Genomic DNA, 24,988 nt, shown 5'->3' with positions numbered 1-24,988 from the left:
TCATCTTCTCCGTGGCTATGGGCAACCTGGGTGGGCTGCAGGAGCTCTGTGCCTCCTCTGGTTCCTGGGTAAGGGTCCCCACATCATGAAGGGCTGCCTCTGGATTCCTGAAGAAGGGGAAAAGCCCCTGTTGTCCCAGGCCCATCCCTCCTTAAGTTTTATAGAAATTGTGGAAGAAGTGAAGACACAATCTCTGGGCCCACCTGGGGACTTTCTGCTGTCACCAGAGTCCTCCCCCTGCCCCAAGACACCTGCACCAAGCATATCTAACCCTTAGCTGACATCGGACCCACATGGACTCACTCACTCCCACCCCTGTGTAACCCAGTGTTTTGGCCACAGCTGCACTAGAGCCTCACCTGCAGCTCTGAAGGGAAAGAACATCTCCAACACATGAATGGATTTTTTACATAAATGGAATTACCCTTCCTGACTCTTTGACTTGTGGTTTTAAAACTGATTTGTAGAACAATTCTTGGAGGTCAAAAAAAGTGATAAGGAATTTATTAAGAAGGAAGAGCAGAAGCTTCCCCTATTTCTGTCCTGGCGTGTGTCAGAGGGACACCTACCTGGGGAGGGAGAGACAGGTCAGAAAATTATTTTCCCCACACAAATTATGGCAATTGTAATTGGAATCTTTTGTCTAAAAATTACTTCTTGACTTGATGAACTAGAATGACAAACTTTGGTGAGACTCTTTGTGACAGAAATAATATTTCCAGGTTTTTTTTTTTTTTTCAGGTTAAACGATAATAAAAATGTCCCTCACCTGGCAGAACTAAGAGCAAGAAGTTATCTCCTTCAGGACCTGGAACATGCTTGCTGAGGTCAGCTCACATCCCCTCTCAGTCTGAGCAGCCTTCCTCGCCTAGTGCAGGGGATTTCTGCTGCCTCGCACCAGCCAGCTTCTGCTCTTCTCTCTTCTACTCCAGGAACCAGGGACCTGCACTCCTCTCCCAGCCTCCGTTCCCTGTCAGGGACACTCCTCCCTCATGTTCCTGCTCAGCCCAGCCAATCTGTGGAGTGTCAGGGAAAGCAGTGACAGATAATCCATGTGGAACAAGACATAGAGACAGGTCCAGAGACACATGTAGACCCTGGTCTCCCTGTGGCTTTAGGTGGGTTATGGGGGAGAGGAGGAATAATTGCCACTGCCTTGAGGGCCTCACCCCCAGGAGTACTAAGGAGATCAAGGACACACAGAAGGAGACATCTGTGTCAACCCTGTCCTCCACCCCAGTAGCTTCCTCTTGGAGGTCACTCTCTGTGTCCAGAAGTGGCCAAGAAACCCTGACTTATTATGTGGAAATTGCCTTTTACCACAACTGATACATCTCTCTGTGCCCAGAATGATTATCTGAGGAGAAAACTCCATACTGGCCCTGCACTGGGCTGGAATTCCAGGTCCCTCAGCTTTGTTCTGTCCTTTAAAATCCTCTACCCTCCCCACCCCACCAAAGGGCACAACTGGATTCTACACACGTCTCTTTCTGACCTGAGCAGTGCCAGAGTTACCTGTTCAATAAGGACAGTGTCTTGATCATGCAGAGTGCCCAGGATAGAATGGGTGCCAGTCATAGCAGCAATGTCCACAATAGCTAACTGTGGAAAAATTCGAGATTCCCTTTAACAGACAAATGGATAAAGAAGATTTGGTTCATATATACAATGGAATATTGACGTCAGAAAGGATGAATACCTACATTTCCATCAACAGGGGTCAACTGTAAGGGATTATGCTAAATGAAATAAGTCAAGCAGAGAAAGACTATTATAATATGGATTCACTCATATGTAGAACATAGGGAACAGCACTGAAAACCATAGGGCAATGGAAGAAAAACTGAATGGAGAGAAATCGGAGAGCGAGACAAACCATGAGAGACTCTTGACTCCAGGAATCAAACTGAGAGTTAAAGAAGGGATGGGGGTGGGGGAGGGTATAAGAAGGTGATGGGTACTAAGGAGGGTATGTGTTGCGATGAGCACCAGGTGTTACAAACAATAAATCCTTAAATATTATATCAAAAACTAATGATGTACTATATGTTGGGTAACTGAACATTATTTGAAATATAATGTGTGTTCAGGGAACACACCATGAGTAGGGCCCAGACCAAGGACAAGCCTGACTCCAACTGTCAGGTGTGGGACAGCAGTGTTGATGCTCACAGGGACACAGACAGGGAAGTGAGACCCAAACCCGTTCCCTGTCTGGGTCACACTCTCCTCCAGTCAGGAGGCCTGTAAGCAGAGCAGTGAGCAGATGAGACCCCACCCTTCCCAGACATATGGACAGACAAAAATTCTGTGAAACACAACTCAGCCTGTCAACAGTGATACTTAATAAGACACCACAGTCCCCCCTCGTCCACATGAAATCTTACAAGTTCCCCATTAACCTAAACACCAAGTAAAGAGAATGTGGGCAGCCATGTTTCCACCTAACATGATAAAACTCTCCAGGAAACAATTACAAACACGCTCACCCTTTCCTCACAAAGGATATAAAATACAACTTTGTCTCCTAGTGATCTTTATTTTTTGTCACAACTGATTTTATATCCTACAACTTCAATATTGAGATATAGCATTCACTATTGGTAACAACTCTATGTTAGAAGGTAATGGGGTAAAACATGAGAACAAAACAGAAACACATGATGAATCTATATCCAAACATATTCATGTCCACATAAAGAAGACACATGCTACTTTTATCTGGCTCATTTATGCAACTACAGTGCAGTCAGTGTGGTGTCTATAATTACCTTCTTCACTGCTCACCCATATGCCCCTTCCCTCAGCAAATACCTGAGCATGTCCTGATCCTCACCAGTTACGACCACCAAACCTGCATTCTGGAAGATGGGTCCATTATCTGACCTTGCTGCGTTGGGTTGTGGTGAATTGGTGACTGTAATCACAGTCCTGGGGTATGCTAGGGGATCTCCTAAATCCCTATGTTCCTGCTTACCCCGACTGTCTTGCAGACACACAATTGTCCCATGACAGTCATCATGAAACACCCCAGGCAGTACCCTTACTTTGAATCCCTGCCAGGCAGAGTCAGAAGGACCCATGACACACTCTTCACAACCAGAGCAGGGCAGTCACACCCATCCCTCCCGCCTTGGTCAGGCTCTGCTCTGACCAGGGTCTGAATCCAGCACACGTGAGCTCCACTCCTGGACTCACCTCATTGTCCTCTGTTTTCTTGAGAAACTAGCCTCTCTGGGTACTCACTTCACCTACTGTGAAATGGGGAAATTTCTACTGATGTGAGAAACACTCTTCATCAAATTAATGTTATAAAACATTGAAGAATTTAACTTATTATGCAAATGCTGACGGGTCTCAGTGAGTTACCCTTGGTGTTGAACTCTCCTGTCTGCCTCTCTGGGCACACAAGGAAAAGTTTTCAGCTGTTCTGTAAACTACATCACATGCAATTTTACCCAAGCCCAAATTAGCAGATTCCCGATTGCACCAAACCACAGACAGAGTAGTTTAAAATCCTCCCACACCAATCATCATGGGATGTGAGTTGTAATAAAATTAATAGTAGCAAAAATAGCAGTAATTAGAGTAAATTTTTGCCTGTTCAACTGAACTTAGCTCCAGAAGCATCACCTGTCGCTCTGATGACCCAACTACATGGACAGAGATGCAGGAAGCATCAGTCCTGATTCCTAAATACACAGGAAACTGGTGGCTGTGGGACATCACACAGGATTGTCTGGACACTGACCCTTTTCAAATGCCCTACACTGAAGCCTGCACTCTCCTTTCTGAAACAGGACAGTGGGCTCTCCAGGGCATTACAACCCTGGGACAAGTACAGGAATCGCACCTGCCCTGCCTTCTGCACCTTGTATGTGACCTTCTGTGTAGGCCGAGGACGGCAGAGTGGCAGCTGCCTGTGGAAGCTTGGAAACCCTGGTCCAAACCCTTTCTCAGGTGACAGGTGCTCTGGGGTGATCCTCAGGAGGGAAGCTTCAGGCCTGAGTCCTTCTCCACCAGCAGGGGGCAACAGAGCTGCATCAGGAGCCACAGAACAGAGGCTAGGGCTGCCAAGGGGGGAGACTTACAGAGATGGCAGGCCTGGGGGTCAGCGGGTTGTCTGTGGTTCAGTCCTCAGAGGCTTTCAAGATGAACCACCCTAACTCCACAGGCTGCAAGGACCATGCTCTCAGGGTCAGACACACAGTGTCACCCAGGACACTGACAAGAGTACTGAAACAGTGAGCACCTCACCTGGGAAATTCAGGTCCCCTCTCTCTCCAACAGTGTTCCCAGGGACTGACTCCTCCGTTCTGGGCACAACCAGAGACACCCGATGACTCACACTTTTCCTCTCTTCCCCAACTCCACCCCAACTCAGACCTGGGGCTGCAGCTCCTTTTTTCAGACCATCTCTGGTCTGAAAGAGAACTTTGGGTCCCTGGTTCCTGGAAGGAGCATCTGCAGCCTCCTTGTGAGACTGTCTCCAGAGTGACGTGACTTTTATGGCTGCAGGGACCATGGCTCAGGCCCTTGAGCTACAGCATATGGGAACATGTGATTGTGTGGATCCTCACAAGATCACAAACCTTGAAGTTGTTTTCCATGTATTTTCACATGTTCCCATGAAACACTGATAAAAAAAAATTAAGAGGAATGAAATGGCTGACAATGCCAATTGCTGGTCAGCTGTGGGATGGGGGCTATCAAGAGACAGCAGCATTATGTGTAAATAGACTAGAAATCCTGATGAATCTGCAGCTACAGGTGGTTGTTTAACAGGTAAGCACCCACTTTTGTAAGTGATGAACAAACCTCAGAATGAGAGTTTCCCATTCTGACGACATGCCAAGGATGGGATTTTGGTGTCTGTGGGGGATGCAGAGGGGAACTGAAGCAGCAGGAGGAAGGTACAGAAGCCATAGGACCACCTTTCCCTGAATCACGTGTTGTCTGCATGTCCCAGATGAACCAGGTCAGGCCCATGGCCAGGCTCCTGCAAGGTCCTGAGCCAGCCCCGGCCAGACCCCAGTCATATGGGATCCCAGCAGGAGTCTTGTGTTATAGGAAAGACTCTGTGCTGTCTGGGGGACTTGAGGCAGTCCTCAGGGGAGGAGAATCAGACATTCTAGGAGAGGAAAGCACCTGGCTGAGGCCTGTCGCCGACTGCTGTGATAACAGAGAATAAAGCAACTGGAAGGAGCCCAGCCATGCTGGTGTTGTGGGGAAATCAGACTTCTTATGGGTCACTACATTAATTTGCTAGGGCTGAGAGAACAGAGCCCTACAAACTGAGGGGGAAGGAGCTGAGAACAGAAATGTATTGTCTCACGGTTCTAGAGGTCAGCAGTCTGAGACCAAGGCACGGGCAGAATGGTTGTTGTTTTGTAGGCTGAGAAGGAGAATCTGTTTCATCTTCTCTTACAGCACCTGGTGGTTCTCTGGCAATTTTTGGCATTCGTGGTCTTATAGATTTCTTCTCTAACTTCATAGGGTGGCCTCCCCTGTCAGAATCTGTCTCCAAATTTTCGCTCTCACAAGGACACCAGTCCAAGTGGAATAGGGTCCAGCCTACTCCAGCGCAACCTCATCTGAATTAAAAGAATTACATCTGCAATGATCCTATACTGAAATCATGACCCAGGGAGAGATTCTGGAGGTTAGGACTAAAATATCCATTTAGGAACTGTGGGACATAATTCAACCCCGCAAATATCCCTGCCATGGTTGGGCATTCCCTCCCCTTGAGGGATTCTGCAAGTAGCATGGGTACCACAAAGCTCTCAGGGATCAGATGGGGCATAATTAACAAACCCAGAAAAAGCCCTGACTGTCTCCTAATGACCCATCTATATGTCTGGGCATCCAGGCTCCATCCTTGCCCTCTGATTATCACCATAGTGAAAAAATGTTGAATTTGTGGCCTCTATATTCACCCAGGTAGGTCAGAAGTGAGACAAGATCTCATCATCATCAAGAGGTGGGGTACAGTGCCTGCTGCCTGCCTGAAGGAGTTCCCCCAGGACACCAAGAGGATCTGCTTCTCCTCCAGCTGCATGTGTAGGGCCTTCTGAGCCCATCTCAGCTCTGCTGTGGACATGACATATCTAGAGCCATTTAATCCCCATTGTGCTTCTCTGACTCTTAGAGGGATCAGTGTGAGGAGCCCCAGTCCCTCTGCCTGAGCCTCTTCCCTCAGTGCCACCAGCCCCAACCCTGAGTCCCATCAGCCCTCCCCTGCCCACCCAGGCCTCTGTGCTACCCTCTGTCGTCGGGACACAGGACACACACTGACTGGCAACCTATGTAGTTCAGGTTTGTAGTATCTGCAAACTAGGTTCTCCCTCCCAGAATGAGGATGTCACAGGTAGGACCAACTCTAATGAGACAATGGGGATGACATGACACATATCACAAGGTCTGAAGCAGGAAGTAGTTCTGATCTAGTTCTGCTGGGACATCCTGTGATGTGTCTATTGGAGAACCAGGATCATGTCCCTGGGCCCATGACCCAGTGAGCAGGATGGCAACCTGAGAGGGTGTGCCCCTTGTGACCTGTGCAAAGGATAGTGCCTCTGGGGGCCTCTGTGTGTGTGTGTGTGTGTGTGTGTGTGTGTGAGAGAGAGAGAGAGAGAGAGAGAGAGATTTTAGTGTTGGCAGGAAATTTTGCCTATTTTCAATGGCCCAAACCCAAGATTTGATATGTTTCCATAATTTCCCTCAAACCTCTAAACTCCAGTGACTTTTCTTTATATCATGTTTAAGGATAAAGGATACTAAAAGGAGCATGAGGAGTAAAGATTTATATGTGCTTACCACATATGAACCACGATCCAAGCTCTTCCCATTTATTAAATCGTTTAATCATGAATACTCTACCAAAAAAGCATTCTGATTATCACCTCAACTTACAGAAGCAGAAGCTGAGGCAGGTAGGATGTGTAACTTGCCTGAGGTCAAAGCTAGAAAGTGGCCAAACCAGCAGCAAACCAAAGTCTGCTGACCCCAAAATCCCTGGTCTTCATCATCAACCTATGGACTTTTGTGCTTTCAAGCTAAGACATGGCCCCTTCTTAATGCTCCAGAAGGTTCTGTCTCCTTTTTCAAAAGCAAGTGACTGCTAGTGGGACTTTGCAGAGCAGCCCATCCAATAGAAATAAAATTCCAACCACATTCATAATTTAAAATTTTCTAGTAGCCGCATTTTAAAAGAGAAGAAATGAGCAGAACTTGTTTTCTGATCTAAACTTTTGTTTAAATCAGTTTCTTGAAAATATTCTCACAACAATATGAATTACATATAGAAATATTTTTTACCTTACCTTTTATGCTATGTCTTTGAAATCTGCTGGGTACCCCAGAACAACAAAACTTTTCTTTTGGGATTACCCACATTTGATGGTACAGAGGTTTTCATGCCTTGTAGAAGCCATGGACAGAGCAGGTTAAATGCATAAGGTTTCCTTAGAGTAACTGTCTCTACAGTATAGACTCACAGCCAAAAGGCTGTTTTTCTTTGGAAACACGGATGGCAACACCATGAAGATCTGAGCACTCTTCTGAACTGAACCTGGGAGGGCATAGACTGGAATAAAGGAGAGAGGGTGGTGACCAGAAGGTCTCAGTAGCCTTGGGATGAGGGAAGAGGGAGCATGGTGAGGGGTTGGTGCAGGGCGGGGATTGGAAGGGCAGGCTCTGGGACATCCCCTGGATTGGAAACTTGACTTACTCATCACTGTTATGGCAAATGAGAAATGAGAAAACCATGTAATCTCTCAATATTAGACTCTTCATATAAAAGACTGGAGGAAAACTTGTGCCTTGGTTTTTATTATGTCTCATTCAGTGGAACCTGTACACACTCACACAGGTTTAGCACCTACTGAGGCCTCAGAAGTAGTCATTTTGTTAAACTAGCAATACATATAGGGTGACATTCATCCCAGGCTGCCCAGGGGAGCACTGTGGATCTTGTTTTCAGAACCCAGAAAGTCCAAATCCCCTGGGTTGTGCTCAAGTGCAAAGGATATGACTGATGCTTCCATTGATGATTCTTGTGTAAAATCAACTCTCCACTTTAGAAACCCACACCTGCTCCTACTTCTGACCTCAGGAAATTACCAGAATGGGGCTCTTAAGCTCTGTGTGAGCTCAGACAAGAGCTCACACAGACCAACTGAAGAATGGAAAGTAGATTTGCATCTGATGCCCCTCCTTCCTTGAGCTGCAAAAACAGGATAAGATGGGAGTTTGAAGACTTCAGTCCTAGGAGCACAGCCCCAGAGAAGAGTTCTATGCAATTCCCCTCTACCATGGACTGGGTTTCCTTCTACCTCTTGCCCTTTATTATCTCTACAGGTCAGGATTCTGCCTCTTTGACATTTCCCTCTAAGTACAGTGCCCAGGGAACACCGTCCAGTGTCCAGGACATTCAGCATCATGCTGTGTTTTGTGTTTCCAGGTTTCTGTGCTCTGCCTGTGCTGACTCAGCCTCCATCTGCATCTGCCTCCCTGGGAGCCTCTGTCAAGCTCACCTGCACCCTGAGCAGGGAGCACAGCAATTACTATGTTCTCTGGTATCAACAGCGACCAGGGAAGGCCCCTCAGTACGTGATGAACGTTAATAGTGACGGAAGCCACAGCAAGGGGGACGGGATCCCCAGTCGCTTCTCAGGATCCAGCTCTGGGGCTGACCGCTACTTAACCATCTCCGACATCCAGTCTGAGGATGAGGCTAAGTATTACTGCGGTGAGAGCCATAAAATCGATGGCCAAGTCGGTTAAGCCACAGTGATACGCACAAAGGGGAAGTGAGGTTAAAACTTCCCACTCTGTCTCTTCTCTTCCCCATGGGGACTCGGAGAGCTATTGCATGCCCCTCTCCAGGGCCCTGAGACCTTTAGCTCTGCCTGGAAACCCTGTCATCCTGCACAAAATCCCAAGACACCATTACAAAGAGACAGACACAGGGACGAACTTAGGTCTTTTTGACAACAGAATATGCTCCTTAATTTGCCATACTGCTGGGAAAGACGAGATCAGCCTAGACAGGAAAATGACCATGAGAGAGTAGCTGGTCTGAGATGACCCCATGGGCCATCAGACCCTGTGCATCCATAACAGGTCTCTGCTCAGGAAATGGACAGAGATCTCTGAGTTCTGCAATTTACCAAGGTGGATGGTTGAGTGAATACCATCATGATAATTTCATTATGAAGCATAATAGGAAGCTTGCCAGTGTTCAGTGTTCAAAAGGAAACCTTTGGTCCATGAGGGAGGTATGCCACAGAGTCTTAAGACCATGGTGGGTGCAGAGCTGAGGTCTAGTAAGAAAGCAGAATACATGTTAGGATGTATCTGCCAGGAACCAACATGGAGCATGGCTTGGGTCTTTCCATCGGTACTCAGTTCTCAATTTTTGGTGCCAAGAATGAGTCCACATGCTGCCTATAGGACTTTTCCAGGTTCTTCCCAGAAACATAGCTACTGGTACAACAGCAAGGCACGGTGAAGGGGGTGCACCAAAGTGATAAATATATTGACTCCCCAGACTCTCAACCCTGTGAGTGATCCATCTCAAATGCATATAATGGGTGGGGGGCCAGCTTACTGGACATGTTGATCTCCTCCATAGATTTTCTGGGATCAGAAAAGCAGCATATTTCACAGACACCCACGCTTCTGTGTTAACATTGAGCATCTGTATTCATCAAAGTAACCCTGGTCCCTGGGCATAGACCTGAGCAGAGTTGGGAGGAATTGTGATGCTGGATCCCAGAAACTCTGGTGTGGTCCCCTTAGTTAGTGATGCAACTCTGAGATGGAAATTCCAGGGACTGCCCATAGCCTGGAAACTCCCACGAGGGTAGGAGGAGAGAAGGTGGCTATTTCTCTAGAGACAGAGTAGGCAAGGGTACAAGAGGAGCAGGAGGAGAGGCGTACAGCAGGTCTCAGACTTGCAGAGACTTCTTTCAAGTACATGGTGGGCTGAGTCACAGGCAACCACAGACTCATCTTACCCACTCCAGTAAAGGATTGTTTTCTACCAAGGGTTTGCAGAGTTTATGTCCCAAAAAAAGGACTCCCCTGGGTCCCTTTAGTGGGATTTTCCTCACCACATACATTGTAGTCCAGAGGATAGTAGGGAAATAATATCCAAACCCACACAATGAATCATCCCACCTCCAAAGGACCCACCTGGGGCCTTCCGGTGTGGATGAGTTGGAAGAATATAACCCAGTAGGCACGGACAGACAGACAGATGGACAGACAGTGAAAACAATGAGAGGGACTGGAAAAGGAAGGCAGAAAGGAACATTGTCTCCTGTGCTGAGATGGTAACCAAACAGTGAGTGAGTGACAACTACAAAGAGTTGGTTAAAGGGGTCAAAGGATTCCATTCGTGGAAATTACTATTTGTCAAGTTTATAACAGGATCAGGATCTCAGTAAGAGACCACTGCTCAGCTCTTGTCCTGTACAAGTGAGTAAGGAAAGTGTCAAGAGTGAGTGTCTCCTCCTGCTTTGTTCCTCATCAGTGATTTCTGGCTTCACGGAGTGCCAAGTGATCCTGAGGCCAGGAATGAACATTTTTGTCAGAAGTTCTGATGTAGATTGTGGCCGTAGCAGAGTCCTCACGAATAGAAATCCTTTAGTACCATTGTCTCATAGGGAGAATCTCTTGGGCCTGATGAGCAACTTATTATTGAACACAGGGAGCACCTGAAACAGGTGATAAGATCTAGCCAGGAGAGAGGGAGGTGATGCCACTAGCACTGTGAGGAGAGCCCAGGCAGGCTGAGCCACGCGTGAGAGTGTGTTCAAGGAGATCCCCTTACCCCAGCGCCCCTACTCATTCTGCATCTCCCTTCCTTCCTCCCTTCCTTCCCCCCGCCCCACCCACTTCGCACTAGTTAATCAATGTTCTCACTTTCAATATCTTTTCCTGGAGACCTCTGGAATACCCCCCATGAGTCATATTCTACTAAATTCTTTATCTTCCACTGTGTGTTCCTTTTTAATGTATTCTATCATATACAGATGCAAGATGTATCATCTTTATTCCTAAATACACAGGACTCTGGTGCCTGTGGGACATCAGGATTGTGTCAGTATCGACCCTTTTCAATGCACTACATTGAAACCTGCACTCTCCTTTCTGAAAGAAGATAGCAGGCTAGGCCCAGTACTTCAACCCTAGGACAAATACAGGAATCGGACCTGTCCTGCCTCCTGCACCATGTATGTGAACTGTCTGTGCTGGGCTGGGCAGGGCAGGGAGCACAGCTGCCTCTGGGAGGCTGGAAAACCTGATCCACAACCATTCTCAAGTGGCAGGTGCTATAGGGTGACCTGCAAGGGGACATTCCCTGGACTGAATCCTGCTCCACGAGCAGGGGACCGCAGAGCTTCAGCAGGGGCAGCAAGACAGAGTTTAGGGCTTCCCAGGGTACCAGGCCTGGGGGTCAGCAGGGGTCCAGGGTTCAGTCCCCAGAGACTGTTGGGATGATCCATTCTATCTTCGCAGGCTGCAGGGACCTTATTCTGAGGGTCAGACACACAGAATATCGATGGGAGACCTGACACACTGCGTGGGATATGCAAGTCCTCTTACTGTCCACCAGTGTTGCCAGGCACTGACTCCTCTGTGCTGGGCATGTCCAAGGACGACCTGACCACTCACCCTTAGCTCACCTTTCCCTCTTCTAGGCTGCAGCTCCTTGCTTGGGAGTAGCTAAGGGAGGGAACGCAGGGACCAGTGAGTCCTTGGTCCCTGGAAGGGGCATCAACAACCTCCTTTTGAGACTGTCTCCAGAGAGAAATGGAAGCTCCCTTCTCAGGCCTGAGCTCTGGTCCCGGAGTTGTCCTTGTGCAATGACAGGATCCGCTTCCTGCAGGGACACTGTCTCAAGCCCATGTAATATCCAAACCCACACTGTGACTCATCCCACGTCCAAGCCCACATGGGGCCTTCCAGTGTTAATGACTTGGAAGAAAATAACCCAGTAGGCATGGACAGACAGACAGATGCACAAACAGTGAAAACAATGAGAGGGAATGGGAAAGGGAGGCAGATAAAGAGCATTCCCTCTTGTGCTGAGATGGTAACCAATCAATGAGGGAGTGACAATGACAAAGCATTGATTAAAGGGGTCAGATGATTCCACTAGTTCCAATTACTAACTGCCAATTAGTAATGGGCAGTAATCCCATGCCAGGTGGGAATGTGTGACGTCGGGGACCCACAAAGACTAGGAAGCTTCCAAAGATTTGTCATGGCCTTTACATGTTTACGTGAACCCATGATGAAAATAATTGTGGTGGCCAATTTCTGCTTTTTTGTGGGATGAGGGCTGTCATAGGGATGAAAACAGCCTGTGTCAATACATGAGACATTGTGAGGAATCTCCAACAGCTGCTGGTTGGTTAACAAGTCAACTCCCAGGTAGAAAGGCATGCAGGAACCTCAGAATGAGAGAGTTTCCCAATGTGATGACATGGCAAGCAGGGACTAGAGTGCAGTGGGGGCCAGAGGGGAGATCAGAGGCATGAGGAGGTGGGTAATGAGGCTACAGGAGCACTGATCCTGAATCAGGGGTTGTCTGCAAGCTCAGAGGGCCAGCTAACCCCATGTCCAGGACCCTGCAAGGCCCTGAGCCAGACCAGTGTAGACCTCAGGCACAGAGGTTTCAGACAGAGTCATAGGGTCAGATCCCAGGAATTTCACTATTGAAGCAAGACCTTGGAAACCAAGATTGATTTTCTCACCAGAAAGCTCCATGGAGGAAGCCAGGAGCTCCAGGGTTCCTCCTCAGTCACCTATTCTGATCTCACAAGTGAGTAATCCAGGCAGAAAGCATGGAGGAAATATATTTGCATAAATACTATCAATCACTGCCCCATTGGCCTGGAGGGAATAAGAGAAGCCTGCTTGAGTCTTCCCTGCTGTGGGGTCTCTGGAGGCAGAGCTCTGGGCATCTCCACCATGGCCTGGACCCTTTTCCTGCTCCCCATCATCACTCTCTGCACAGGTGTGACCCAGGCACTTCACACAAGCTCAGACTTCATGGGACCTGAGCTGGGCCTGCTCCAAACTCTGAGCACAGCACAAACACTGACTCTATATTGGGTCCCTGGGAATGAGTCCCAGGACCTCACACCAACCTCTCCTCTCCTGTGTTTTCAGGTTCCGTGGCCTCCAGTGGGCTGACTCAGCTGCCCTCTATGTGGGTGACCCAGGGACAGACAGCTACAATCACCTGCTCTGGAGATGTACTAGGGAAAAGATATGCATATTGGTACCAGCAGAAGCCAAGACAAGCTCCTGTGCTTGTGATTAATACAAATAATGACAGACCATCAGAGATCTCTGACCGGTGTTCAGCCTCTAAATCAGGAAGCATGGCCACCCTGACCATCAGCGGGACTCGAGATGAGGATGAGGCTGACTACTATTGTCAGTCCTACGACAGCTGTGGTAATGCTCACAGTGACACAGGCAGGTGGGTAAGTGAGACAAAACCCACTTCCCAGACTACATTACACTCTCCTCCAGCCCCAGAAGGACCATAGAAAAGCCCTGAGCAGGTCTGTTCCAGGCACCCAGGTCTGAGGCCTCCAGAGCTCCTCCCCCACTCTGCTCTCAGGCAGTCCTGCACCCACTGGGTCAGGAGACCATTTACCTGGCTGCACCAGACTACCTGCTCTCTGGGCCTGTGTGTGAATGTGGGCCAGAGGGCTTCAGTGGAGGAAAGACAGAGGGAGCCTTTTGTCCAGTGCTCATGATCTCTGCATTTTCCTTGTGCTATGGGCCGCTCTTCACACAATGGACCAGGATTAGAGTCTAAATTTCCCAGAGAAGCTGAGCTCCTAAAACCCTGAAGCCATCAGTGGGAGCCACCTGAGCAGAGAGGATGGGCACAGTAGACAGAGGGGTCACCCACATCCCCTCCTCTGGGCTCACACACCCACCCACTACTGCCTGGAACGCCTGACAGCTCACAGGTGGGCTCCTCACGTGGAAGTGCTTTTGCTTCAGAAACCTGCCTTCCCAATTTATGACCCTTCTCAGAGAGATTCAGGTAAATGATCACCAGCACCCTGAGGCCCTGCCTCAGGTTCAGATGTCCTGAATAGTCCCAGCTTGAGATCTCCCTGCAGGTAGGAGCCCGCACCTGATATCTCACTGCAGGCCCTTCTTCTTCTACCCAAGCTGAGCTCCCCAACTCCTTCCAGATTTCCTGCACATGGACTTCTCCTCCTCAGAGACTGCTTCCAGGAACAATGGAGGAGGGCGAACATGTCTGACAGGGTTCTCAGGGACCTGAGGAGACCAGCGTGTACCCACAGTGCTGGGCTTTATCACCCAAATTACCAATGTACTTGTCCAATCTCCAGACAGATCAGATTGTTCCTTATACTTTTATACACTGAAAAAATATCCAGACACACTAGGTGTTCTGAGTTCTGACAGATTGTTGCACAGTCACATCCTTCTTGATGGTAAATGTGGATAATGGGGCAGTTGCCACTGCCTACAAAGTGGCCACAAGAAACAAAACCACCACCGGAGATACAGAATAGATCCTTTCTCACTTCTACCTTCCATATCGGGGCAAGAATCTCTCTTTACACCCATCCAGATACATGGACAGACAACAATTCTATGAAATACAGCTCAGCCTGTCAACAGTGACACTTAAGACACCACAGATGATCCCTCATCCACAGAAATCCACCCACGCCCCCCACACCACAGTCTCCAAATAAAGAGAATGTTGGCAGCCATGTCTCCACCTAACATGATAAAATATCCCGTGAACAGTTACAATCATGCTCACCCCTTTCCCACAAGAGGATAAAAGTGTATCATTGTCCAATAGTGATCTTTATGTTTGTCCCTGCCATTTGATAATCTATATCTTCAATAATGAGATGTAAAGCTAACTATTGTTAGCATCTGTGATGTTAGATGATGAAGGGATGAAACAGGGAAGTAGAACAGAAACATGTGCTTAAAATATAACCAAACCTATTCATGTCAACATAAGGAAGAAACCTTTATTACTTTTATCTTATTCATTTCTACCACTACCCTGAGGTCAATATGGAGTCTAGAATTACCTTCTTCATTGCCCACTCCATATCCCTTTCTCTCAGCAAATCCCTGATCTACTCATGATGCCCCCCATGACCAAACGTTCACTCTGGAAGGTTGGTCCATTATCAGATCTGCTGAATTGGACTCTGCTGAATTGATGACTGTCATCACAGCCCCGGGTATCCTAGGGGATCTCCTGAGTCCATACACTCCTGTTTACCCAGTTGTGTTGTAGACACACAACTGCACTATGACAGTCATTATGAAACACCCCCAAACAGTGTCCCCTACTTTGAGACCCTGTCAGGAGGAGTCAGAGGTACCCAAGACACACTCTCCGCAACCAGATCAGGGCAGTCACCCTCCCTTCCTCCCACTTGCCTCTGTTTTCCTGGGAAACTAGCCTGTCTGGGCAATCACATTACCTGCTGCGAATTAAGGAAGCTTATACTGCTGTGAGAAACACTTGTTTTCAAATTAAATGATAGAAAATATTGATGAGTTTTAAATTAGACAAATGCAATGGGGTCTCAGTGAGCTAATCTTGGTGTTGGAGTCTCCTGTCTGCCTCTGTGGGTACACAAGGAAAAGTTTTCAGATGCTCTGTGAGCTGTGTCATGTGCAATTATATCCAAGTCTGAATTAGCTGATTCCCAATTCACCAAACCACAGGCAGGGGAGTTCAAATTCCTCCCATGCCAAGCTCTAGGAGATGTGAGTTGTAATAAAAATTAAATCCAAAGTGACTAGCCCATGAATAAACAACCATCTGATAAATAAACATGCGCCGTATAACATGACCCTTTGCTATGGAGCCCACTGAATAAGATCAAGATTGGATGGACAAGGGGCGCCTGGGTGGTTCAGTGGGTTAAAGCCTCTGCCTTCTGCTTGGGTCACGATCCCAGGGTCCTGGGATCGAGCTTTGCATCAGGTTCTCTGCTTGGCAGTGAGCCTGTTTCCCACCCACCCCTCCCCGCCTGCCTCTCTGCCTACTTGTGATCTCTGTCTGTCAAATAAATAAAATATTTTTTAAAAAAGAGACTAGATGGAGAAGAAAGCTGACCATTGTCCCCGGACATGTCACATTATCCACCTGATTATTACTACCATTTCCTTTTGAGGACACAGTATGATAGACACTGAGGTAAAATTCTGTCTCATTGTCTCCCATCTGTCTCCTGTAGAATTTGCCTCTGTCTCTACCACAGGTCCTCGTCATGCCTCCTCATCCCACCTCAACTGGACTAAATTCAGTCACTGCAAACCATCCTCAGTTGGGTCTGTCCCTGCACAGTGGGAGAACTCTTCCTTGGGACATAATCCTCCATCACCTCAATGACAGAATTATGAACAAATGTTCTGAGAAAGTTCCACAGTCATGATATGGGAAGCATGGGATCACATGCTTGCCTCTGGGGGATGCAGAGGGGACACTGTGCAAGAACACAATAAAGGTAATGAGGCCACAGGACCACGCTCCCTGTATCAGCTGTTGTCTGTAACACTCAGAGGGCCTGTCCAGCCCAACGGCGAGGCTCCTGAAGCACCACAGACAGAGCCAAGTACAGGTGGCCAGGAGGGTGGACACAGGGAATTTCATGTGGTCTTGTGTTTGCTTTCTCTCTCTCTCTCTGACAAATAAATCAATAAATAGAATCCTTAAAAAAAAAAAAAAAAGAATGCCCCACAGTATATGAAATGACACTAAAATGTAAGTAAACCTACAGGAATACTCCCACCAATTCTGCTCCACAACGTGGGACATGAAACATTCTCAGGGAGCAGATACAAACTCTAGGAAGATGAATCGAAATAATTCAGATGGGACGTTTTCTGGACTATAAGTTTGCACACAAAAGAAAAGAAGAAATATTCGCAGAGCATATTGCATGAGAATAACTAACAGAAATATCCTCACATGGCCCTTCTCACTCTAACCTTTAAGATTTTCAAACACACAGTGACAAGAGTTCCCCTATGGAGCCCACAGTTGAGCACCCCTTTACATGACCCAGATCCATGAAGCCCACACAGAAGCAGAGATTCTCTCCAGCAGCCTGAAAAGGAGCATTCTCATGGGGACCAGGGAGGGCATGAGAGAGGTTTGGGGCAGCCCGGCTAAGCAGTGGACCAAGTAGGCAGTAATCTGAGGTCCCCACCATGGCCTGGGCCCCTACAAAATGCCCCCTCCTCATTCTCTCCCCCTCCTCACTCCCCAGGTCCTGATCCAAGCACTGACACAAGCTCAGCCCCCACAGGACTCTGCCCATGACCCTGGCCCTGAGCTCTGCCCAGGGGCTGCTGCAGGGGTGGGACCCTAGAGAATGAGTCCCACAGCCTCCTGAAGCTGTACAACCGATGGTCCCATATACTAATCAGCTGTCCCCACTTGTGTGGCCATGAGACCCCATTATTCCCACCTACTCAGGGAGAGAAGAGAAAGCAATAATACAGAGCAGAGCCAGTAGGCCCCAGACCAGGCCGTAGCACAGCCAAATGGCCTCCACCATCCCCACAGATTCTCCAGCCCTAACCTGGGACATGACCCCACTGACTCTCCCCATGCACAGGGTGAGGGGGCTCCTTTAGAGACCAGCCAGTTTGGGGATGGCAGTGACTCCTGGGATGCAAGCCCTGCAGCCAGGCCTGGCCTCAGACTCCTGCCTGCACTGACCAAGCTCTTCCCCCACAGAGCCCAAGGTCTGAATCCAGCACACCTGAACTCCACTCCTGGACTCACTCCCACTTCTCTTCTCCTGGGAAGCTAGCCTCTCTAGGCATTAGCTTCAGCAGCTGTGAGTGGGGAAGCTTACACTCAAGGAAGAAACACTATTGTTGTTTTCTTTTTTAGAAAAACAGCCATATTTATTACCAATCACATATGATTCTATATTTGCTTGACATGTTTCCATGTAGAAAGACTCACAGCTGACACAGAACCATTCACCCTATTTACAATGGCTTTCCTATACCCAAGCATCTATTGGATGTGCTCATTCTGCCAGACATCCTTCTGTGCTCCCTAATTTTTTATTAACCGGCTCAATTCTATCTATATATTTTAAAACTAATTTCAAATTCATTTCTTCAAAAAGATTCCCCCTGTTCTACTCTCGGTCCATCCTGATTGGCTTAATTCTTCCCCTTGCTGATCTTCCTCTCACTCTCTTTTTTAATAATCACCCCTAACAAAATCCTGTCTTGTAATACTTCCCATCTGAAGTGGGGTACATTGCCATTGTTGCCAATATCTTAAGTGTCTCTGGTGCTGAGGCAATGCCACCTATGTGCTCTGTATCCCTTAATAGGTCTAGCACAACCTGGGTTATAGCAGTTGAGTCTCTTCCACATTTTTTCTGTAGTCATAAGCAGACATTTTATATTGCTTTTTTTTTTTTTTTCAGCGTAACAGTATTCATTGTTTTTGCACCACACCCAGTGCTCCATGCAATCCGTGCCCTCTCTAATAACCACCACTGGGCTCCTCCAACCTCCCACCCCCTGCCTCTTCAAAACCCTCAGATAGTTTTGCAAAGTCCATAGTCTCTCATGGTTCACCTCCCTTCCAATTTCCCTCAACTCCCTTCTCCTCTCCATCTCCCTATGTCCTTCATGTTATTTGTTATGCTCCACAAATAAGTGAAACCATATGATAATTGACTCACTCTGCTTGACTTATTTCACTCAGCATGATCTCTTCCAGTCCCGTCCATGTTGATACAAAAGTTGGGTATTCGTCCTTTCTGATGGAGGCATAATACTCCATAGTGTATATGGACCACATCTTCCTTATCCATTCGTCCGTTGAAGGGAATCTTGGTTCTTTCCACAGTTTGGTGACCATGTCCATTGCTGCTATAAACATTGGGGTACAGATGGCCCTTCTTTTCACTACATCTGTATCTCTGGGGTAAATACCCAGGAGTGCAATTGCAGGGTCATAGGGAAGCTCTATTTTAATTTCATGAGGAATTCCCACACTGTTCTCCAAAGAGGCTGCACCAGCTTGCATTCCCACCAACAGTGTAAGAGGGTTTCCCTTTCTCCACATCCCCTCCAACATATGTTGTTTCCTGTCTTGCTAATTTTGGCCATTCTAACTGGCGTAAGGTGGTATCTCAATGTGGTTTTAATTTGAATCTCCTTGGTGGCTAGTGATGATCAACATTTTATCATGTGTCTGATAGCCATTTGTATGTCTTCATTGGAGAATTGTCTGTTCATATCTTCTGCCCATTTTTTGACATGATTACCAGTTTTGTGTGTGTTGAGTTTGAGGAGTTCTTTATAGATCCTGGATATCAACCTTTTGTCTGTACTGTCATTTGCAAATATCTTCTTGTTATACCTGTTGTTTTCTTTTACATCCAATGATACATAACATTGTAAGAGTCTTACTAATTAGAGAGGCTCCATGTGATCTCAGCCAGCTGACCATGGAGTTGGAGTCTCCTTTCTTCCTCTGTGGGATCCCAGGAAAAGTTTTCTCTGCCCTGTGAGCTGCATCATCGGCAAGTGGATCCAAGTCAGAATTAGCAGATATGCAGTTCCACAAAACTATGGATTGGGCTACTTTACAGATCCTCCCACACCGATCTCCAGGAGATGAGGCCTGGAACAATAAAAATAGTAGTAAATACAGGATTACTAGAGAGTGAGATAAACATCTGCCTGCTCAACTGAATTTAGCACCAAAAGCATCACCCAGGGATTGTAAAACCCAACTACACAGATAGAGATGCAGGAAGCATCGGTCCTGATTCCTACATACACAGGAATTTGGTGGTCGTGGGACATCACACAGGATTGTCTGGACACTGACCCTTTCCAAATGCACTACACTGCACCCTGCACTCTCCTTTCTGAAAGAAGACAGCAGGCTATCCAGTGCATTTCAACCCTGGGACAGGTATAGGAATCGCACATGTCCTACTTCCTGCACCATGTTTCTGACCTTCTGTGCTGTTCTGGGCAGGGCAGTGGGGACCGCTGCCTGTGGGAGCCTGGGAACTCTGGTCCACACCCCTTCTCAGGTGACAGGTGCTCTGGGGTGACCCACAGGAGGGAAGGCCCTGGTCTGAGTCCTCCTCCACCAGCAGGGGGCAGCAAAGCTGCATCAGGAGCAGCAGGACAGAGGCTGGGGCTGCCCATGAGGAGCCTCAAGGGGACACCGGGCCTGGGGGTCAACAGGAGTCCAAGATTCAGGACTCAGAGGCTGTCAGGATATTCCAACCTATCTCCTCAGACTGCAGGGACCTTATTCTGAGGGTCAGATACACATTGTTACCCAGGACACTGACAGGAGTCCTCACACACGGAGCACCACCCTTCATTCTCCACCTGAGATCCCAGGGAGCTGACCCTTCTGTGCTGGGCATGTCCAAGACACCATGACCCCTCACTCTCTGCATTTTCTGCCCCACTCCAGTCAAACTAAGATCTGGGACTGCAACTCCCTTGTTCATGAATGTCTCGGGGGGACAGGAAGTAGGGCACTCAGAGCGACAGGTCCCTGATAGGAAGGTCTGCAGCCTCCTTGTGAGACTGTCTCCAGAGTGATGTAATTCTCATAGCCTCAGACCACATCTCTGGTCCCTGAACTGTCCTTGCTTCAGTGACAGAACTCAGTTCCCAGGAAGGACCATTAACTATTCAGTCTCCAGAGCTCAAACCCTGTGCACAGATATGACCCTGGGGACTCACAGAGACACAGAACTTGAAGTGAGTCCCTCTATCAGGAATGGTTTCTGGCACTTTTCACAAGTTTACATGAGACATGGATGAAAAAAACAAAAGGAATCAAAGTATTGACGATGCAAGATGCTGGTCTGCTGTGGGGTGGGTGGTGTCACAGAGACAGAAGCACCACGTGGAAATAGACTAGAAGTTGTGATGAAACTCCAACAGCCTGTGAATGTATAACAAGTAAATTCCCATATGCACCATGATGAAAAAATGTCAGGATGCAAGAGTTTTCCATTCTGAGGACATGCTGAGAATGGGACAAGAATGCAGCTGGGGGAAGCAGAGAGGACATGAAAAAGGAGGGGTAGACGCTGAGGCCACATGACTTCCTTTCCCTGAATCAGGTGCTGTTTGCAGCTCTGCAAGGGACCAAGTCAGCCCCATGGCCAGGCTCCAAAAAGGCCGTCCTGGTGCTGACTCAGCTACCCTGTGCTCAGTGACCCTAGTCCCAGTGACTCCTGTCAGGGAGATGGTATAGAAATCTTCAGTGTACAGTGGTACCAGCAGAAGCCAGGACAGGACCCTGGCCGGTCATAGATGACAATAACAAGTGCTCCACAGGGATTCTCTGATGCTAAGACTCCAACTAGGAAGACACAGCCACCCTAAACCCCAGCAGGACCAGGGCCAAGGACAAGGCTGATTATTACCGTCAGGTGTGGGACAACAGCAATGCTCACAGTGACAGAGCCAGACAGGGCTATGAGAGACAAACCACTTTCCTATCTGTGTCAGACTCTCCATCAGTCCTTGGAGGACTGAGGACAAACAGAGGTCTTTGTCCCAGGACCCACATCTGAGATTCCCAGACCTCTCTCCCAACACAGCCCTCTAGGCAGCCTCTGCACCATGTGCATCAGGGTGCCTGTGCAGGAAGCAGGATGAGGCTGTCATGTTTTCTTGCCTAAGTCTAGTGTCAGGTATGAAAGATCAGGCTGGAAGGACAAAGAAACATCTATGGAGACAAGACAAGCTCAGAGTGACAAGGCGAAGTCTCAGTGTTCTATTGAACAGAATCATGGTGGTGTTTTGAGATGGAAGCAATTCTCCTTTACAGTTAAGTTCTCTAGGGCAGCAAAGTGTACGTTAATCATACAAGGAGTGAAAATTCTGCAGTGGGTCACCAGAATGTCAGTGAGTACGGACATTCCCAATTCTACCTCTTCATTCCTGGACCCATCAATGCTGGCTAAGGGAGAAACAGCATTGTGTATAAGACACGTATTTAGTGTAAATATCACCTCCTGCCAAAACTTGCCACAATCCCACAAGGTGTTGCATGTGAGTGGACAGTAAAAAAGTCTGTCTAAGAGGCCAGTAGTCCATCATTCCAGCCAGCTGTTTCGAACACTATGGAGCATGGTAGAACCAGTGAATTCCACACTGTGGAATGTGTAGAACCACACATTCTATAGTGTGCATTAGCATATTACAGTCCTTTTCTGAGGTGAAATGTGAGCTTTGGACAGAACCACACGGAATACTGGAACAGTGGGTGAGGCATTCAGTAAGTCCAGGGATCAGAGTTTGGGAAGAAGCACTGCAGTCAAAGAAAGCAAGCTCCCATCCAGAGTAAAGGTCTCTTCCACCAAGAACAGAGTGATCGCTTCCATGATGGAAGAAGTCTAATGTCATTCATCTGCCACCAGGCTCCTGGCTTATTCCTAAGGGAATGGTCTCATCCTGGAACTCTGAGTTGGTCTCTGCTCTTGGAAGATTGGTCCCTCAGAAGAAGCCACAGTCATGTCAGCTTTATGAGGGGACAAACCTAGGGAATATCCCATGAATAATCTAAAATCTTGCAACATGGCCACTTTGCTATAGGCCCACTGGACAAGTTCAAGAGTGGATGCAAAAGAAAGCTAATCACTGTCCCCAGATGTGTCACATTATCCACCCAAGTATGAACACCATTTCCCATTGAGGACTCACACTTCTGGGCATTCTCATGAACACAAATAGCTCTGTGTTCATTTGGGGGTGGGGTCTCCTCACCTATCTCTTCCTCAAACATCTCTTACCACTTCCTTTATTCCTCCCAAGGCTCGAACCTTCCAGCCAAACTGAGTCAGAGAACATAGGTTAGAAATAAGCCACTCTGTCCTTCTCTCTGTCAGGTAAATAAACCAAGCACTCTGCTCACATGGTGCCTTATTGAAAAATTGTCCATATTGTGCAGGGTTGTCCCAGATGAGGGCTGCAGGACTACGACTGTTAACTAGCACAGTTGACTGCTCATCACACAGGAGCCTCTTAAATTAACCACGGATTTTCTAGGGATCAGCTATCATAGGATTGCCCCTACTGGGCCATAATTGTGCCAGACAGAGCAGAGACATGCAGTATGGGTTGGGGTCATGGCCATCAGACCTTTTCCTCATACATCTCGCCTGTGCCTTCAGGACCTGGGGAAGCCTGATCTCAAATTTACCTCTTCTGTTCCATGATGGAGAGCTACTGTGAATACCCAATTCCATGGCATAGTTGATCTGATAACACAGTTTGTGCAGGCAGCTCAATCACATAGTTACTTAGTGGCGAATTAGGAACCTAGAGTCTCTGTTAAGTTTCAGTAGCAAGCCAAAGTATGTGCCCATTGGAGCTTTCTAAAAATACACATGCAAAAACAAAAAATGGTAAGGTGCCCATCTATTTCAGTTCTAGGAACAAAGTCTTTGATTGAAACCACTGTGCTCTGTCAAAATGAGTCTGATTACTAACTTGGACCTGCCATTCATTACGGTAACAACACACACCTTACCATTGGTGATAAAATGGAACTGCCTGTCTCCTAAAAATGCAAAGATTCCCAAAACTACAACTTTGGCATCCAATCCAGAGTTCAAAATCTCCAGAAAACATATGTGTATATATCATACATATGGGCATATATGTACACAAATACATCTCCAACAAATATACAGCAGACACAATCAGTATATATGTGCACATGCACTCACAAGTATATTCATATATATGTGTGTGTATCAGTATATGATAGAAAGGAGTGTGTGACAGGAACTGGATGTCATGTGTCATAAACACACAAGTGAGCCACGGAGAAATCACAGTGACTGTCAGCCACAAACGGGCTCCTGCCTCCCACTCAGTATGCAGGGAGGCTAACACAGGGCTCCTCTAGTGACTCACCTTCCCGGGAAACATATAACATGAGAATTTTAACACATCACATGCACCTGTCCCCGATTTTATAACCTATGGGAAAATATCGCCTTGGAACTCGACTAGCATAGAATCACAGACACCTAAGGTCATCACTGTCCCCACATCCTCTCACAAACCAGACTCTTCCCCACAGGGACAGACTCCAAGCATACTTCAGTTCTTGTTCCTTTTTGCCATCCTGACAGCAGCCACACAGTCCCCTCTGCAGAGAAGCTTCCTCCAGCCTCTCCCCACACATGACATGCCAGTCATTTTGTCTGATGTCATTTCATTCTCTGCACAATCCCAACCTAAATGATAGGTTCTCCTATCATTTAAATAACTGAATGATTTGTATTAGTCATTATCCCCACAGGACCAGAAGTTTTAATGCTATGTATGCCCATATCAGTCGGAAGCAAGAACATTCAAGCAGCTATTTTCTGGCAGACAGAAGTAAGTCTGAAGTTAGATGGTGGTTCTCCAGGTACAGCCAATTCCCTGAGGCCCCAAATCCTCTGTGTGTCTCCCACCATTGTGACTATGGAGACTTTGCTTTGTCTTGTTGTTGACAACAGACCTCAGGATGGCTGCTGCAGCTCCAGCTATCAGTCATGAGCACAAGAGAAAGAACATTCATAAATCTAGTCAGTTTCTTTCATTCACAGACAAAACTTCCCAGAAAGATCCCCAGAATAATGACACGTCTGTGGGCTAGCTCTGGGCCACAAGATCAATGCTGACCTAGACAGAAATGAGAAATAGTGGGACTTCTCAATGATTATAGAAGACAAGATGCAGGTAGATTGGGTTGATGATGGTGTGCAGTCTCACCAAAGCAACTGTCTCCAATGCTGCTCTGCCCAAGGCAGGAACCGAAGAAAGACTTGGGTCTTCTTCACACTGATTTCCCAGGATGAAACCTATGGAAGACCAAGCTGGATCTGAATAAGATTTTGTTGGTTGATTGTCC

At 47.5% G+C, this 24,988-nt stretch overlaps 2 protein-coding genes and 1 gene segment (V, D, J or C); all 3 read left to right on the top strand.

The window, feature by feature from the left end:
* The window catches only part of LOC131811715 (immunoglobulin lambda-1 light chain-like), a 204,189-nt gene that overhangs the window by 13,790 nt on the left and 165,411 nt on the right, over positions 1-24,988 (top strand). The gene's annotated exons all lie outside the window — the stretch shown is intronic.
* LOC131811716 (immunoglobulin lambda-1 light chain-like) overlaps positions 1-24,988 on the top strand; it is a 209,112-nt gene that overhangs the window by 37,031 nt on the left and 147,093 nt on the right. The window lies entirely within an intron of this gene.
* The window catches only part of LOC131811713 (immunoglobulin lambda variable 4-3-like), a 158,456-nt gene continuing 141,768 nt past the window's right edge, over positions 8,301-24,988 (top strand). Inside the window, 1 exon segment of the V gene segment in view lies at positions 8,301-8,361. Within this exon segment, the coding sequence occupies positions 8,316-8,361 (46 nt within the window).

This window comes from Mustela lutreola, chromosome 11 (genome assembly GCF_030435805.1).
Source record: "Mustela lutreola isolate mMusLut2 chromosome 11, mMusLut2.pri, whole genome shotgun sequence".
In the NCBI taxonomy this organism is placed as follows: Eukaryota; Metazoa; Chordata; class Mammalia; order Carnivora; family Mustelidae; genus Mustela; species Mustela lutreola.
The sequence above is the reverse complement of the archived record's forward strand: the minus strand, read 5'-3'. Positions and strand labels throughout refer to the sequence as shown.